Below are 13,801 nucleotides of genomic sequence, written 5' to 3'. Positions count from 1 at the left end.
TGAATAAATTGAAGAAACTACCAGCCGTGTCGAGTCGACTCTCTGCTCTGTTGATTTGTCATCCAAGACTTGGGGTGCGTTCAGGTTCGAGAATAGCGCACGTACTTCTGACTCCAAGCTGTTTGTCCCTGCTCATTCAATTAGACAATGCTTTCCAAAGTTTAGTAACGTTTCTGTGTTTTCTACACCTGATGCTAGCCTCGTTCCCATTTCCCACTGTCAGCCAGCAATAATTCTGCTTCCATCTTGAGGATGGCAGACGCTTTGAAGGTGACGTGAATTGTCGGGAAACTAGCCTACCTGAATGCAGCCCCTCGAGAGATGCGATGGAAGTGATTGTGATTGGCTGAGGGTTAGAGTCATGTGTCGTGGTAAGCCAATCAGAGCCGGTGATTTCACAAGCAAACCGGAACAGCGCGTGCGGCAAACACACTGTGGTGGTGGTGGTGTTATCATACACACACGCAAAACAGATGCACAGGGTCGGGATGGCAGAGCAGTCAGAAGAAAAATTGTCCTTTAAGAGGTGGAGGTATAGACACTATTTCAAGTTTGTCGAAATTAAAGCAAAGAACCTGCATGTAATGTGTAATTTATGTCCCGGGGCAAAGCTTTTGTCGACATCTGTGGTAAGCAATTCAAATCTGCTGAAGCACCTAACAAGTTAACTACCTGTTTGTTCTTCTCTATTCCACTGACTCGAATACTGCTCAGAAAATTTCAAATTCTTTGACATACAACAAGTTCTTTTTAAAGTAACGGAAATAGTTACTTTCCCTGGTAACTAGTTACTTTTACTATAGAGTAATTCATTTACTAACCCAGTTACTTTTTGGAAGAAGTAGTGAGTAATGTAACTAATTACTTTTTTAAAGTAACGTTCCCAACACTGCTCTATACTACTTGTTCAATCCTCACATCATGTCGCACAAGTAGCAAAACAACATGGATTACCAGCAAAAGCCAGTTTTTGTGCAAAATACTTAAGTCTATCCCTCAAAATTGAATTTCTGTGCCAATGAACATGTCAGTGCTGTCAGAATGACAAGTCCTTGTTTCATTGTGTACAGACAAGACAGTGAAATTGCTTAGTCATCTTCTCAATTGTACAGTTACTCTGGTGGAAGGCCCCGATGCCGAAGATGGTGTATGTAAGTTCTGATGAAAATTGCAAGTTATACCCTTGTGTGAAGGACATTGATTGCAAGAGATTGGCCACGATTCAGTTTACATTTTTACTGTTTCTTGACAGACCATGTCACTGCGATATAGAAAGCAAAAGACAGCACTGAGTATCACAAAGAAAACAAACAAAAGCAAAATTAGAAATGTTAACGTAAGACAATCGGCACAACTAAACTTTGAGCGCTACATGTCGGGAATTTTCTCACATTCTTTCTACATATCTTGACATTCCTCTCTGTTGGCCACAAATTTTCATCCACGTCACAATGGATGTTCTCTCTTGCTATAGACCCTACCCACGTGACGTCACAACTCCTTCCTCCTGACTGGTGCCGCCCAATTGTCCGTCAACACATCATGTTTCCCTGTTACGGCTACGTACATTCCTCCTATTTACGACGTGTTTTTCTGCTCGTTAACATTAATAATCAAAATGGTGAAGGCGTGTGTGGCGGTCGGTTGCAATAACAGAGAAGATAGACGGAGAAGACGGAGAGACTTTAAGTTCTACCGGATTCCGAGAGACCCGGAGAGAAGAGAGCGAGATGGGCTGCTGCAATTCGACGAGAAAACTGGGCTCCAAACGATTACCACAGATTATGTAGTAGTCATTTTATATCTGGTAAGATGCATTTAATATATATTTAGAGGGTTTTGGGCTGACAACCACAATTAATAATACAGACACAAAATGACGGATAAGTGGGCGGAACCATACAGCGAGCACGTGATTTTGTGACGTCGGTGGATAGGGTCTATACAGCGTGGAAAGAATCTTCTTGAATGCCTTATCCAGCCTGTGCAGGCATCTGCTGTGATGTCACTGCATGCTGCATTCATGGCATCCAGAAGAGTCATCTGAGTGTGAGGCTCTTAGCACACACGTTGACATATTCTGACAACATGTTGATCAGTTTTGCATGTAAAGACTTATGCAATGAACTAATGACTAAATGTTGTCGGTGGTGAGACTATTCAAGAGAGACCTATGATCATCCATTTTGACCATCATGACGGATGCAACTGATAATGTAGGAAACAGCAGATAATTTTACAAAATCATTTGCATGGATGCACAAAAACATCTACAACTTGCTCAAAGAAATGAGAAACTGTTTTTTTGATGTGCACAACTGATACGATGTTGAGAGGTTTGAACTAGTAGTTTTGAAAATTTCAATTCTGATCTGAGAAACGTACCATAGCAATTGAGAAAAACTAATTCTAATTTGGGTTCATTACAAAAAAAAATCATCTGCTTTCCTTAAGAACTGTAGAAAGTACAGAAATCAGAAAATATTGACAGTTTATTTTTCTTATCCCCCCCCAAAAAGAAAAACGCATTATAAAATAAAAAAATAAATGAAAAGAGAGTATTTCCTGTTTTTTCCTTTTTCTTTTTTTTATTACTCACTAAATTGACGGAGTGCATTTCTGATGTGAAGCAGTCGCTAGCACAAAACTTTTTACATCTTAACGAGAGCAAAACTGAATATATGACTTTAGGCACACCCTCCATGATGGTGCAAAGGTGCCTAAACTTTTCCAACACGGTGGAATTTTCTACCCTCACGATGCCCCAAGCCCAAATTCACCTTGTTTGTTTCTTCGACGAAAAAGCTGTTTTGATTCCTCTTGTGTCAGGTTTTGTGTTTGTTTTCTCCTAGTGTGGCTTCTCCCTGTGATTGCCCATTTATTTCACCTGTTGTACCTGCTCCTAGTGTATCCTCCAACCTCCATCCTCCTGTGTCACCCACCTGTTCCTCGTTGACTCGTTACCCTGTCTCTGTCTATATAAGCTCCCCATTTTTGTTGAGTCTTGTCGCGACATTGTCAATGTCTGTCTCCACGTTCATGTCAGCGGTTTTTCCCCAGTTCCTAGTGTTGATTTGTTAGCCTGACTTTTGTTTGTTAAGAATTTTTGGATACCCCGGTTGTTTTGTTGGTACTTTGTTTTTTTGTTGACATTAATTAAAACATTTTTGCACCGCCTTTCTGTCTTGCTTCCCTTTCCCTGCACTTGTGTCCACACACCACCTGCCTGCCCGCGAAACTTGACATGTTGTCTGAAATGCGATGCGACAAGGCGTCACAAATTTCTCATATCTCACGAGCTTAGGCGGAGTCTCGTTTGAATTTCTCAAATCCTTTGACCTGACTTTGTCGCTTTGTTTTTGCCGCATTTCATTTTGCAGTTTCCATTGCAGATGAAGGAGCCTGAGGTTATCAACGCCCTCCCAGATTTTCAGCCGTCATTAAATCAAGCAGATAGTATGAATCGATAGACGTCTAACTGTAACGCATCCTCAAATGTATTGCGAGTCAATCTGGGCTTTAAGGCGTCCAATCAAGCAAAGATGAAGAGGGAACGGGGAGGGTGGAAAGAAAGAGATTGATGTTTTCATGTCGCAGCGTATAGAGCGCTGAATTTAATCAAGCGGTACTGAGAGTGCAAATGGTCAAGGGTAGCAGATGGTGAAAAAATACACTCGATATCAGATAAAGGCAGATTTTATTTCCACCTTATAGAGCTCTTGACTTTTCATTGACCTGTTAGCAGCAGGGTGCCATCTTTAATTCCCACCGCAGATATGAACGGATAGCCGAAAAGATGAACGAGGAATCCCGAAAGCAGTTACGAGAAGTTGAACTTAAAACAAAACTGGTCCAATATGAAGGACCGAAAAGATTAATTGAAATTTTTGGAGGTCACTTTGGTGGGATCACGAAACTTTTATGGAATGTGTTCTCTATAGTGACATTGTTTTATAGTACAACTCATCGGCTGCCATTTATTGCAACTGATAAACAATCCATTTGAACTGTTGCATGGATGGGACATCTACAATAGCGTTGTTCCGATCATGTTTTTTTTGCTCCCGATCCGATCCCAATCGTTTTAGTTTGAGTATATGCCGATCCCGAAATTTCCTGATCCGATTGCTTTTTTTTTTTGCTCCCGATTCAATTCCAATCATTCCCGATAATTTTTCCCGATCATATACATTTTGGCAATGCATTAAGAAAAAAATTATTATAACTCGGACTCATATATACATTCAACATACAGTACATAATTACTGTATTTGTTTTGTTATGACAATAAATCCTCAAGATGGCATTTACGTTATTAACATTCTTTCTGTGAGAGGGATCCACGGATAGAAAGACTTGTGACTTTGGATATTGTGACTAAATATTGTCTTGAGCTTTCAGTAAATGATACTGTAGCCATGGCCAAATAAATGATGGGAAGTGGAACTATGACTGTGCGTAGTGCTACCAATTCATATATCTTCTCTGCATTGGCAAATAACATAAGGTGTTAAGAAAAAGATCGAGTGCTACCTTGCTTCCCCACATTGCTTCCCATGATATTTCTAAACGTAGGGAGAGGGATTATAAGGCTTTAGCCAATTAAAAAAAGGCCCCAAAGGCTGCCAAATGTCACTCTATTCATCATACGCTGCCTTTTATCTCTCTATATAGGTAAAACGGCGCCATTACAGATTGAGCGCGACAATTCGTGAGTGGATCGTGCAGCGCATGCATTAATTGCATTAAATATTTTAACGTGATACATTTTTAAAAAAAAATTATTACTGCCGTTATTGGGATAAATTTGACTACCTTAAGCCTAAACTAAAGACTCTGGGTGAGTGTAACATATTATGTCTGTAACGTTAAATACAATTAAAAAACGATTTAATTAAAAAAAAAAAAAAAAAAAAAAATATATATATATATATATATATATATATATATATATATATATATATATATATATATATATATATATATATATATATTAAAAAAAGGCATGGCCGATATTTTTTTGCCGATTCCGATACTTTGAAAATGACGTGATCGGACCCGATCGATCGGGACATCTCTATCTACAACCATTTATGAGTTTTGTAAAATAACTATGATAACACATACACACGTGAATACTTCACAGACATTAACTGGCACACATCACAGTTCAAATTAATTAAACATCAATCGAGGTCAATGGCACTGAAATAGTCATTGTCTACCAAATCCTCACAGTTCAAATGGATTGGACTTCTATTGCCGCCAGTAGCATTGAATAAGCTAAAAATGCTTAGCAGTCACATAAAATGGAATGAAACAAAAACACACAAGTAGAGTATCTCAAATCACCTTTTCCCATATACAAGAATGGAAATGCCAATAATCAGTTCCAGCATTAACATAATGTTTTATATGATAAGTTAATGTGTTTTATATTGTAGTGTCATAAATTCCACATAATAATATGAAAACTGGTGATTGAGTGGTTCGCATGTCCGCCTCACAGTTCTGAGATCAAGGGTTCATTCCTGGGCTCGGCTTTCCTGTATGGAGTTTGCATGTTCTCCCCTTACCTGCGTGGGTTTTCTGAGGGTACTCCGACTTCCACCCATTTCCTAAAAACAACCATGGTAGGCTGATTGATCAGTCTGAATTCTCCATAGTTGTGATTGTTAGTGTGAGTGCTTGTTTGACCATGCTTGCCCTCTGATTCGCTGACGACCAGTTCGTGGCCCCGCCTTACACCCATAGTTTGCTGGGATAGGCTAGCAACCCCACCAAACTCGTTAGGATAAGGGGTACGGAAGATGAAATGATGCATATGAAAAATTGTCATATTTTAATTAGGGCTGTCAAATTTATCATACTAACGGGCAGTATTTAAATTTTTTAAATTAATCACGTTAAAATATTTGACGCAATTAATGCATGGACGGAATGACCTGTTCATGCGTTGCCTCAAACAGTTTGCAATGACGCCGTTTTAGCACATTGGGACCGAAACGGTGGAAAAATGCAAGTGGACACAGGCGTTCATTGACTATCAGACGATCTTTTTCTCAACACGCTTGATTGAACACAATGCAGAACATATTAGATACCATTTGCAGCCAGTACTGACAGTCATCGTTGCCCAACTTCCCAGCATGCATTTGGGCGAAGCAGGAGATGATCTTTTTTTTAACACGCTTAATCGAACACAACGCAGAACATACTGTATACCATTTGCAGCCACTACTGACAGTCATGGTTGCCCAACTTCCCATCCATTTGGGCGGAACAGTATAGTCGCTACAGTATCATGTAGTCAAAGCACAACAAAAATAATATTCCTATCGCTAAAAAAAAAAAAAAAAATCATGTTCACAAAAAGAAAAGCGTTCAATGCAAAGAGAACTGGCATTCCCAATCAAAATAGCTATGCAAAATACACATAAAACTTAAAAGACTTTGCCTAGATCTCTAATTAATTTAAAACTGGCCATTGACACCGTGTGGTGTATTTTCAGTCACTACTTATCTTTCCATTCCAACAATAATTTACAGAAAAATATGGCATATTTTAGAGATGATTTGAATTGCGATTAATTACGATTCATTAATTTTTAAGCTGTGATTAACTCGTTTAAAAATTTTAATCGTTTGACAGCCCTAATTTTAACATAATACTTTTTAGGTTGCGATGCTGCAAATTGCGAGTTTGAGCATTGTAAGTTTCATGTAATTTGGTAAATGTCACACTTTAACTTTACTTATTTTCCATTTTAATGTGATAAATACCACATTTCAGTTTTGTTTCAAGTGTTTTTGTGATAAGGTTTAGGTTTTAACGTAATATATCTCATGCTCTAACAGTGGCGCGGGAAGTGGGGTGCTGAGGGTGCCACAGCACCCCCTGGTGTTGGGGAGAAAAAAAAGGGGAGAGAAAAAAGTGTTTTGGTGTTTTTGTTTTTTAAATAAATAAATAAAACATATTGAAAAAATAGAGTATTTAAATTTAGGGACTAAATATATATGTTAGAAGTTTTTTTTTTTTTTTTTCTCCGTTAATAACATGGTCACAACCTGACACTTGAATAAGGCGTTATTGGAAGAGAGTAACTATTGACAGAGGAGGCATTAACATAGCCGAAAACAAATTTGTCATTGTTTTCTTTACAAAAACTGATATTTTCTAAAATTCAACTTGAGGTGTAAAATGAAGTTGATTATGATAATAGTTCTTCAAATAGGTAAGAAATACTATTGTTGCCATATTATTGTTTGTTGTTGCTTTTCAGCTGTCGCTATGCAGAGTGCTGTTGGATATTTGTGTGCAGTTTATTTTAGTGATGTAAAAAGGGTGTGTTAAACTGAGGCTTATTCGACCTTTAAATTTTCAAACGTGTTTGTGTGTCACTCATTGCGCAGTCTAGCAGCACTTATTTGCATTATAATACACATGCACTTTTATTTCCAATACAAAAACTCCAACAATGTAGGTGAAACGGAACGCTGTCTTTGTAGTAGCCTAGTAGTAGTAGTAGTAGTAGTAGTAGTAGTAGTAGTACGTAAACTATCCAGTCATTGTGTACGCCTTGTATGGAGAAAACGTGCGAGCATGTCAAATTTTGACTGAGCAGCTGTTTTCGGATGGGAAACACTAAAAAAGATTCTCACAGCCCCCTGCTGTAAGTGACTTCCAGCACCCCTGTGCTCATAGGTGGATCTTCTATTCAGGCGAAGTAGGCGATTGCCCTAAGCCCCCAACCAGCTGCCCTTGCCCCAATGAGCAAGGGCTTGGGCCACCGGAGCCAGCAGCACCCCCAACTATTCGTAATGTATAATTATGTCAGCATACCAAACAAACAAATAACAAAACAAAAAAGAAAGCCATTTCACTGCTGCATTTATATTTAAAACAAACACTCACGACACAGGACTGTTCCACTAAGACGGACTGAGTATCAGTCGCTTAGCTTCATTTAGCGCCGTTAACTTCGCTTAGCTACGTTTAGCATCGCTTAGCTCCGCTTAGCTGTTCGTTAGCTTCACTTAGCTCTCCTACGTTTTTCACCCCACTAAGCTAGCTATTTTTACAGCTCACTTGCTACTTTGCACGTCGGCTATCGTTTATTTCGAACACTTGAGCGAACTGCTCTCCATGACAGCCAAAGTGCAGTGAGGGAGAAGTTGAGAACAGGCTGGAGGCCACTAATGCCTCTTTTAACTTTCTTCTTCTTCACGCCGAACATAAAATACACGACAGCACACCCTGTGGCGAAACAATGCAGTACAGTTCCAATCAGTCATACAATAACACTCAACAGCTGGTTAACAGCATTTGCTAAAAAATTAAATCTATTAGAGACACCACAAGCAATGACGAAGAAGGTTTTTTAACGGAGTGTAAAGCTTTCGGTTAGCGGTTTAGCGAACGTACCTCCGGTGAACATTTCAAAATAAAAGCACGTCATGTTCGTCATATAAATAACGATTTCTGGAGTTAATCCCACATACTTCAGAATTATTATAATATGTTGAGTAAATACTACAGAATACAGATTCTACACTAAGACTAGCTTTCAAATGACACTCTTTATGACAAATATGATTGGCAATGAATAATTATTATAATTATTATACTACTATTATATATACAGTAGTAGTATACTATAATAATAATGCTAGAATTTTTTAAAGAATTGTTTTGAATAATTTTGGAAAGGCAAAGTCAGTTTTCTGAATCTGTTTACTTTCCATTCTTTTGCACTAGTAAATGCCATCAGCATTTAACCCCATTGTTTATTTGTGATTAATTATTGTTATTTACATGATTATTTGTACTTTAATAAAGAATTTAAGTGTTCCAAAATGGTTTTGTGAATTAATAAGCATCAACAAAAATTTAATTGCTCAATTAGTAAAAAAAAAAAAAAAAAAGAAAATTATTAGATTAGTCGACAAATCGTAAAACTAGTCGGCTGACTAATCAGGAGAAAATTTGTCGTTTAGGACAGCCCTAGTGTACCGGAACATCTTTCCTCCACACCCGTCTCACCGTTTTTTAACCCCTGACCCATGAAGAAGGCCCCTGGACATGTTCGCCTTAGCCCCCAAAATTGCCAAGTCCGCCACTGCCTGTGCTCTAATGAAATAAAATGATAAGGACTCCAAGGTTTTACTTGCTGAATGCGGAAGTGAAATTTATGACGTCACAGTTTATGAAAATAACACCATTTAAATGTATAACGATTTAATGTGGCATTCATTGCTAATGTAATATAACTTTATAATTTACTTTTTGAAAATGTTTTTTTTTTTTGCCAGACTGTCTCACCTCCAAGCTCTCCAGGCGTCCCTTCAGACTTTGCATTGTCTTGCCAAGCTGGTTGATGGTTTCACTGGGGTCCCGGGGCAAGTCCCCCATAGTGTTCTTGCCGTTGTCCTTCCTCCTGGAACCCTGCCCCCGCGACTTGCCCGGCGGCACCGAGTCGTCGGCCGCCGCCTCGCAGCGCGCCAGCTTAGAGTTGAGCTCCTTGATAGTCCCCTGTTGGCTGACGATGGTCTCCTTCTGCTGCAGGATGGTCTCCCGGAGTTGGATGATGGTGTTCCGCAGCTCGTCCTCGGCTGGGCCGCTTGTCTGCAAACGGTTGCCGGTCGGACCGTAGCCGCAGCCGGGTTCTGCGCCCGGCGGGATGGCGTTGCAAACGAAGCGGCGACCTGTGGCTCCGGCTGGGGCATCCTGGCTCAGAACCGGGCTGAGCAGGTAGAACAGAGGCAACAGTTCGGATAGCATTCTCTTATTCCGAAAGTGAAAGTGAGGGACAAAAAACTAAACAAATCCAGTTACAAGCAACTTTTCCCCACGCGTTCACGCATTCAAGTGTTTGCGTTTTCAATAAAAGTACAGCAATCAAAACTTGTCCGTCCAAATGAAAATCCCGTTCATTGAAGAAAAAAAATCATTCTGTGATCATTCCTGAACAGGAAAAAAAAAAAATTGGTTCCTCGGAGGATTAAAAAAAAAAAGATCTAAAATATGGCTGAGACCTCGCCAGCATGTCTGCCCGCTCCGGCGTCACTGAGCTTGTGAACGCTCAAGCAAACGTGTGGATTATGATGATGAGGAGGGTGACGATGATGATGATGGTGGGAGGTGTGCGCCATCGTCGAGTCTCTCATTGGATTCTAGCCATATGCGTTCTCTTGCTTTCATTCAAACGTCAATGCGGAGAAAAACACCAAATCAGAACCTATTTGTCTGTCTTTCTGTCTGTCAAGGGGCTGGATTATTATTATTATCATCATTATTGATTACTGAATTAAATGATTAATGGGTAAGGTTTAAAGTGAAAACGATTACCGTAATTTTCGGACTATAAGCCGCTACTTTTTCCCTTCATTTTGAATCCTGCGGCTTATAGTCAAGTGCGGCTAATTTGTTGATTTATTTGATTTAATAAGTAACGCTTCATTTGACAGTGGTGTCATAAGACTGTCATAATTATGACATAACACTATCATGGGCATTAATGAATGCTTATGACAGATGTCATTAAGTGTCATCCGGCAAATTTTGTCATTGTCCATTTATGTCCAGCTTCGATCTTTTACATCCATTCAAAAGTGAAATAATTTGCCGGGTAACACAAAATGACATCTGTTATAAGCATTCATAAAAGCTCATGACAGTGTCAGGTCATAACATGTCATTGTCTAATGACAGTCTTATGGCACCACTGTCAAATAAAGTGTTACCAAAAACCATAACTAGCAATTAATGAAACAACTGAAACAGTAACTGAAGAAATAATTAGCACAGAACATGAATTTTGATTGTTATCTACTGCTGCAGCGCTGCAATGCATGCTAGGAGGCATATTGGACAACATCAGTTTTGACAGCAGGTGGCAGCAGAGGTTAACTGTCTCCCCCAAGGGAGCAATGATGACCAAATGAAGCTTCTTCAAGCAATGAAGCTTTGCAACCAAGTGGTTCAAAGCTTCATGGTGGTTCAATTGGTCATATAACAGTTGTTTGATGCCGCTGTCAATTAAAGTGTTACCTGTTAATATCTTTTGGTGTTAATATCCCATAATACAGGGAGGACAGCTGCAGCTTATAGTCCAGTGTGGCTTATCAATGAAAATGCCGTTTTCGTGCCAAATTTGGTGGGTGGCGGCTTATAGTCAGTTGCGCCTTATAGTGCGAAAATTACGGTATAATCATAAAAAATACAATTGTAGCAATTATGTTTGTCGTTTTTTTGTCTGTTTCATTTATTCAAGTTCAGTGGCGTTGTTAGGCCTAAAATATTCTCAAGCGCCCCCCCCCTAAATAATTTGGTGTTGTTTTATTAAAAAAAAAAAAAAAAAAGCAATACAAATATGCTGACATATTAGCTATAAAGTTGACGGAATATTAGAGTAAATCAATAATCATATAACCTGTCATTATTAACTTAAATATGATAATAAATCTTTCAGTTTCACCTTACTTCATATAGTAAAGTAGAGCGCCCCTTCAGTGCATCACTATCCAATCCATTCCACTTGTTCATATAGAGAACGCACATTTCTGAAAATCCAGTCTGCATTTTCCTTTTGAAATTGCTAGTAGTCGGTACTACCTTTTTTTTTTTTTTTTTTTTTTTTTTGCAATTGGTCTCTGCGCACGTCTTCCTTTGTTGTTTTACGGTCAGAAGTTACATCCCAGCTTTAAAATAACGCTTCTACCTAGCTGCTGCTAGCTAGTTAGTCTGAAATGCATTGTGAAAATCCTAGCAGATTTAAGTGTGCAGTCTTGTTACCACTATCTTTGGGGTAACTTCGGGGCAATTACAGGTCACTTGCTGTTCATTTACAGGCCATTTCCTGTTGAGTTTGAGTCCCTGCCTATTCATTTGGGTGATTCCCAGGTCACTTCTTGTTCTGTAACTCCAAATAAACAGGAAGTGACCCATAAAATACCCCAAAATCAACAGGATGGAACTGAAATTCAACATGTGAATGACGTTAATGGCCCAAAATTACCTCAATGTTTGACATTGGCTGCCACTGACGGCCATAGACGTTCAAATGGATTGGATGTCTACTAGTAATAAACTCATTCCAATTCACGGCAGAAGCTTGTTTTTCTGTTTATTAGTTGTTTGTAGAATATCCTAGAATGATTTCCTGACCAATGTACTGAATATCGTTGTATCACCATATCGTCAGATCATCGTTAGCGTGAGTTTTGTATCGTAAACCGCATCGTATCGTGAGGTACCAAGAGTTTCCCACTCCTGGTGTCCGGGCTCTCCCTTAGAGATAAGGTGAGAAGCTTGGTCATCCGGGAGGGCCTCGAAGTAGAGCCGCTGCTCCTCCGCATTGAGAGGCGCCAGATGAGGTGGCCGGGCATCTGATTAGGATGCCTCTGGGGCGGCTCCCTGGTGTGGTGTTCCAGTCACGTCCCACGGGGAGGAGGCCGACTATGTCTCCCGGCTGGCCTGGGGACGCCTTGGGATCCCCCAAGAAGAGCTGGCTGAAGTGGCTGGGGAGAAGGAAGTCTGGGCTTCCCTTCTGAAGCTGCTGCCCCAGCGACCTGACCTCGGATAAGCGGGACAAAATGGATGGATGGATGGAACTTATAATTCCACGATATCATTTACAATATAAATCCTGCTGAATGTTAGCAAAACATAGATTTTTGTTTTTAACTTGGGCTGTCAAATGATTAAAATTTTTAATCGAGTTAATCACAGCTTAAAAATGAATTAATCCTAATTAGGGCTATCAAAATTATCGCGTTAACGGGCGGTAATTAATTTTTTTGATTAATCACGTTAAAATATTTGACACAATTAACGCACATGCCCCGTTCAAACAGATTAAAATGACAGCAAAGTGCAATGTCCACTTGTTACTTCTATTTTTTGGTGTTTTGTCGCCATCTGCTGGCGCTTGGGTACGACTGATTTTATGGGCTTCAGCACCCATGAGCATTGTGTAATTATTGACATCAACAATGGCGGCCTACTAGTTTATTTTTTGATTGAAAATTTGACAAATTTTATCAAAACGAAAACATTAAGAGGGATTTTAATATGAAATTTCTATAACTTGTACTAACATTTATCTTTTAAGAACTTCAAGTCTTTCTATCCATGGATCGCTTTAACAGAATGTTAATAATGTTAATGCCAACTTGTTGATTTATTGTTATAATAAACAAATACAGTACTTATGTACCGTATGTTGAATGTATGTATCCATCTTGTGTCTTATTTTTCCATTCCAACAATAATTTACAAAAAATATGGCATATTTTATAGATGGCTTGAATTGCGATTAATTACGATTAATTAATTTTTAAGCTGTAATTAACTCGATTAAAAATTGTAATCGTTTGACAGCCCTAATCGTAATTAATCGCAATTCAAACCATCTATAAAATATGCCATATTTTTCTGTAAATTATTGTTGGAATGGAAATATAAAACACAAGACGGATATATACATTCAACATACTGTACATAAGTACTTTATTTGTTAATTATAACAATAAATCAACAAGATGGCATTAACATTATTAACATTCTGTTAAAGTGATCCATGGATAGAAAGACTTGTAGTTCTTAAAAGATTTTAGTACAAGTTATAGAAATTTAAAATTAAAACCCCTCTTAATGTTTTCGTTTTAATAAAGTTTGTAACATTTTCAATCAAAAAATAAACTAGTAGCTCACCATTGTTGATGTCAATAATCACACAATGCTCATGGTGCTAAAACCCATAAAATCAGTTGCACCCAAGCGCCAGCAGAGGGCGACAAA

General features: G+C 38.8%; 1 protein-coding gene across 1 annotated transcript in view; it reads right to left on the bottom strand.

Moving 5' to 3' along the window:
• nptx2a (neuronal pentraxin 2a) overlaps positions 1-10,061 on the bottom strand; it is a 54,944-nt gene extending 44,883 nt beyond the window's left edge. The window contains exon 1 of the mRNA XM_057817820.1: positions 9,323-10,061. Within this exon, the coding sequence (XP_057673803.1) occupies positions 9,323-9,781 (459 nt within the window). The 5' untranslated portion in view covers positions 9,782-10,061. The remainder of the gene's footprint in view (positions 1-9,322) is intronic.
• Between the last annotated feature and the right edge of the window lie 3,740 nt (positions 10,062-13,801).

The sequence above is a fragment of the Corythoichthys intestinalis genome, chromosome 16, assembly GCF_030265065.1.
Source record: "Corythoichthys intestinalis isolate RoL2023-P3 chromosome 16, ASM3026506v1, whole genome shotgun sequence".
In the NCBI taxonomy this organism is placed as follows: domain Eukaryota; kingdom Metazoa; phylum Chordata; class Actinopteri; order Syngnathiformes; family Syngnathidae; genus Corythoichthys; species Corythoichthys intestinalis.
Note: the sequence above shows the minus strand (reverse complement) of the source record. Positions and strands in the feature narration are given on the sequence as shown.